General features: G+C 42.5%; 1 protein-coding gene across 1 annotated transcript in view; it reads left to right on the top strand.

Moving 5' to 3' along the window:
- Positions 1–4,911, top strand: part of GPN1 (GPN-loop GTPase 1) — a gene marked incomplete at its 5' end in the record, with an annotated part of 23,152 nt that continues 18,241 nt past the window's right edge. Inside the window, 5 exons of the mRNA XM_008581339.1 lie at positions 1–93; positions 930–1,023; positions 2,445–2,484; positions 3,272–3,338; positions 4,172–4,209. Coding sequence (XP_008579561.1) covers positions 1–93; positions 930–1,023; positions 2,445–2,484; positions 3,272–3,338; positions 4,172–4,209 — 332 coding nt within the window. The remainder of the gene's footprint in view (positions 94–929; positions 1,024–2,444; positions 2,485–3,271; positions 3,339–4,171; positions 4,210–4,911) is intronic.

Here is a 4,911-nt window from a genome sequence, read left to right on the forward strand (position 1 = left end):
GCCGCGGAGCCGCAGGCTTCTGGGGGTCCTCGGCCCCCAGTGTGTCTGCTGGTGCTGGGAATGGCGGGATCCGGGAAAACTACCTTTGTGCAGGTGACGCTCGGGCACGGGCGCAGTAGGGGCGCACGAGAGGTTGTCGGTGCCGGGCGGGAGGTCTCCTTTGGGGAGGTGGAGGGTGCCGGCGCGTGGCTTTCGGGGACATCTACACCGGTTCCTTCCTCGGAGAAGCCTTCTCGGACCCTAGCCTGGGTTAATTAAGGCTTTCTTCTGCCGCCCTCAGTGCATACTTGGTGCAGCTTACCACGTTGTGCTGGAATGGTCTTGCTGATAAAAGTGCCAGCTTTTTGAAGGCAGGGACTTAGGAGTAGCCCTAGAGATGAGTACGGTGCCGGCACACAGGTTTTCCGTGAAGATTTGCCAGAGGATTAGTTCTTGCGCGTCTGCCACGTTCCAGGCACTGGGGATACACCGAAAATGAGGTAGACGAGGTTCTCTCTTTCATGAAGCAAATGTTTTAGCGGAGGAGGTAGAAAAAACCCACACACGTACATACAAAGCAAGTAAATACTTGATAGAGTGGGAGAGATTCTGTTAGATGGGTGATAAAGAAAGGTAGCACTTGAACTGACAGTTGAATGTTGGAGGTGGACATGGGGTGGATATTGCAGGTAGAAGGAAATCTAAGTGCAAACGACTTCAGGCATAGTCTATAAAGGAATGGAAGTTCTCTCGTCACCTCTTCGTCTCCCTCCAACCTTGTCCCCACATCTCTGCAGAGGCTTACGGGACACCTGCATAGCAAAGGCTCCCCACCTTATGTGATCAAGGGAAATCTAAGTGCAAACGACTTCAGGCATAGTCTATAAAGGAATGGAAGTTCTCTCGTCACCTCTTCGTCTCCCTCCAACCCTGTCCCCACATCTCTGCAGAGGCTTACGGGACACCTGCATAGCAAAGGCTCCCCACCTTATGTGATCAACCTGGACCCAGCTGTGCATGAAGTCCCCTTTCCTGCCAACATTGGTGAGTAAACCGTACTGTGACCTATGTGAAGTGCTTCAAAGAGAATGGAAAAGCCTCCAGCCTGCCAGTCTTCAGTGACTTCAGTTTTCATTTTTTCTAAACTATGTACTTTATTCTGAGGAAAAACCCCTTGGATTTGCTTGAGTCCCTAAACAGGCTTCTTCCTTATTCACATTTTCTCTCAGTTTATTCCTTTTCCTTTCCTCAATTTCTTTATTTCCTTCCCGTTCACCTTTATCTCTCCCCTCTTTATGCCCCTAGAGTGGCTGGCTATTGTCATTTGGGAAAGTGAAGTGACAGAAAGCCAGTACTCTCACTTCTAGGCCATAAACCCTTCAGCAGACTCTGATACCTAAACCGTTTTCATTTGGTTTTTTCCTTCAAGGTTCAGAGTATAAGTGTTCTTGTGCTGTAATTCACTCACTGATATGTAGAGGCCTTCTTCCAAAAGTTACATGGAAAATGTGTGTATATATGCATATGTGCATTGTTCTGAGGAGAGGTTCCCAATTTTCATCGAAGGAGTTTTTTAAGAAGAGTTTGTGACTGTAAAATACATTAGAATGCGTGTGCTCCAGTGTCATAATTCTTGATAGGATCTAGGCTTCCTGATTTCCAGGCCATCATTGTGTGCTAATCCTCTTAAGCTTCTTGTACCCCAAACATACTAATAAAAGGAAGACCTTGTATTAAGAAGCAGAGATAATTTGGGGAAGAGTTTGGGAAAAAATTTCCCATAGTCTCACTTAAAGGATGGAATTTGAGAGTTGATGGGGGAAGTCTATAGATGGATGGATAGGTTTAAGTAGATATTACTGGACAGATTGATTCCTTTTTAAAAATCATGTCTGCATTGTCTTTGTCACCAGTAGGCAATTAATAAGAAATAAGCTTTTTTTTTTTTTCATGATTTTTAGTTCCCTTTTTCTATGCATATGGCCACTAATATTCAGGTTATCTAAAACTTTTTACCTTGTCTTAGACCATCTCTACCATAACTTAAGAGCTCCTATTCTAACATTCTTCATGGGTTACTTGGCAGTTATCCTTTGAAAGGAAGGAAACCAGTGTGAAGGTGGAAAAATTGGTAGAAGAGAATGCTGACAAGAGAAGCCCTAAAAGGCTAGTTTTACTTTCTTGCTTGTAGGGAAAGTGCTTTCAGGGCACCTTTTGCCCTTCTATTCTTTCTCCTAATGGTCTTGCTTCTTTTCCTGTCACAATTCAATAATCTTAGTTTAAAAGCTTAGAAAATGGATGTGAAAATTAACTCATATATCAAGAGGAAAACTTATTTTTTTCCTCATAGGAAACAGAGAAGACTTGAGAGACCTGTTGGCTTAGGGTATTATAGGTGGAGAGTCTCAAACTATATTGTTTCATATGTATTAAATTCTGGTTAATTCCTTTTCTTCTTCCCTCAGATATTCGTGACACTGTGAAGTATAAAGAAGTCATGAAACAGTATCCTTTTCCACACTTGCTTTGGTGTTGACTCATTCCTGACTAGATGCTGTCTGGGTACTTTATGGCTTTGAAAGAGTGTTTTTGCCTTGTGAAATATACAAGCAAAAGCATCAATTGCTTTAAAGTAAATTTATTAGGAGGATGGAAGATGACTGTGGGAGAGGTATTGTAGGTGATCTGATGTACTGTTTCAGCTTGTGATTTTAATTTTCTCACCATCTCTTCAGACTGCAGGCTATTGTAATGAGAGAGCAGAGTGAATGAGAGGCTAGCTAACAGTTGCCTGGGTCCCACAAGATAGTATTGACTTGGAAGATACATCCATTGGTTACTACCTCTTCACACTGGGAAACTCAGAAATGAGTATCTTTAGTTGGATTAATTCTTAATACATTCCTATGTGGAATGTGTACTCTCCCTGTAAGTAAGTCTAAGTAGGAATTCTAGTTATAATCAGCAGACTGTTTGATTAGCGAGGATAAGAGTAAGGAGTATTATATAGATGATCTTACTGGCTAACGCCTGCAGATTCATTGCCTGATGCATCTGTCTATAACATTTTGGTTCCTTTGCTTTCTTCAATTTGCCCAGTCATCCTTAAAATAATAAACCTTGATAGTGAATGTTTCCCTGGGAAGTTAAGGTTCTGTGTAGTCGAGGATTAGGTGGCCTATATCCATTAATGGAACACTGATGTCATAATGCTGTTTATGTGAGTGATATTCTAGACATGAACTTTATACTCTAATCTATAAGCAATTTGAGTCCTCAACTTAGTGTCTAGATATGGACTTGGGCCCAATGGTGGCATAGTGACCTCACTCAATCTCTTTGCTACCAGATTTGATCAGGTATGTCTGTTGTTTTTTTGGCGGCTGGCCAGTAGGGGATCTGAACCCTTGACCTTGGTGTTATAGCACTGCACTCTAACCAACTGAACTAACAGGCCAGCCCTAGGTATGTCTGTCTTTGTATTTGTAGACATGGCTCAGTAATAACCTATGACCTTTAAGTGCCTTAGCTTGATCATGTTGGAAAAGAAGGGCAGCAAACTTGAACATAAATATAGAATATAAGTAGGCATTTTTATAGACAGAGAAGTAAACTATGAGAAGATGATCGGTGTTGTGAGACATTTCACATTTAATATTTGCAACAGCCAATAAACAAAAATCCAAGAGACCTAGGTTCTTTTCTTGACCTATTATTGGCTTGTGGTGTTAACCCTGAGAATGGGATGGGGGACAAAGGGAGTAGGATGGGCTAGCAGGCATACAATGGAAAGATAATAGGGCTTTTTACTTATGATAAATATTTGTCTTCCTTTAAGTTTTCTCTGTCACCTACTTCCATAAGAGTGCTTTATAATCACTAGTTTTTTGCTCTGATGTCACTCCATGAGACAGACCATTAACATTTTACCAGAGTACCAAGAGATATGACTTGACAGTGACTGGTTAAGTCTTCAGCTTCTCAGGTCCTTGCATTGTGCCCCAGGATGTAGTTGCAGTGCTGCTGATGTGCTTCCTCAGTTCAGTGAGTTTATTTGTTGGTGTCCTAAGATTGAGAACATAGAAGACATTCAGTAGGTGATGGTGCCTGTCAGGCATGCCACCCTGGAGAGGGCCCTGTGATTTTTGTGTTGAAATTGGGTCCTGTTATAATTGGTGTCTTTTTCTTTTAGGTAATGAAATTTATCGAGAAGGCCCAGAACATGTCTAAGTAAGTGATTTCAAGTTAACACCTCTTTATTACTCTGTAGTTGACACATTTCTAGGCTTTTTGGAGGATCCAGGATATCAGACTCTAAAGGGGTGTAGGTTGAGATGAAACCATTAGAAGTGAAAAAAATTGGGCAAGAATATCATTAAGATGCTATATATAGTATAGAGCTAAATTTAATATTATCCCACCTCCCATTATTTTTCCCCAAATTTACATGGCTTCTTAGGAGGTATTTCAAGAATTTGTCCAAATTTAGTTGTCTATCTGTCTTCTCTTGGGAAACCATGCTTGTTGGCATTAAAGTGCCTGAAATACCTTTTTAATCCTTGTGTAAATGAATATAACTTACATGATTCAGAGAAAAGAGGTTTTTTTTTGTTTGTTTGTTTGTTTTTCCTTTTTGTCTTTTTTCATGTCCGGCAATGGATCGCAACCCTCGGTGCTGCGCCCGAACCTCGCTCAGCCAGTGAGCGGGAACCGGTCTGTATGTGGGATCCGAACCCTCGGCGGGAGCACCGCTGCGCTCCCAAGCGGCGCACTGTAGCAGTGCGCCACCGGGCCGGCCCAAGAGTTTTTTAATTAAAAAAATTTCAGGGGCCGGCCCGGTGGCGCACTGCTACAGTGCGCCGCTTGGGAGCGCAGCGGTGCTCCCACCGAGGGTTCGGATCCCACATACAGACCGGTTCCCGCTCACTGGCT

The sequence above is a fragment of the Galeopterus variegatus genome, unplaced genomic scaffold (genome assembly GCF_000696425.1).
Source record: "Galeopterus variegatus unplaced genomic scaffold, G_variegatus-3.0.2 Scaffold2331, whole genome shotgun sequence".
NCBI lineage: Eukaryota > Metazoa > Chordata > Mammalia > Dermoptera > Cynocephalidae > Galeopterus > Galeopterus variegatus.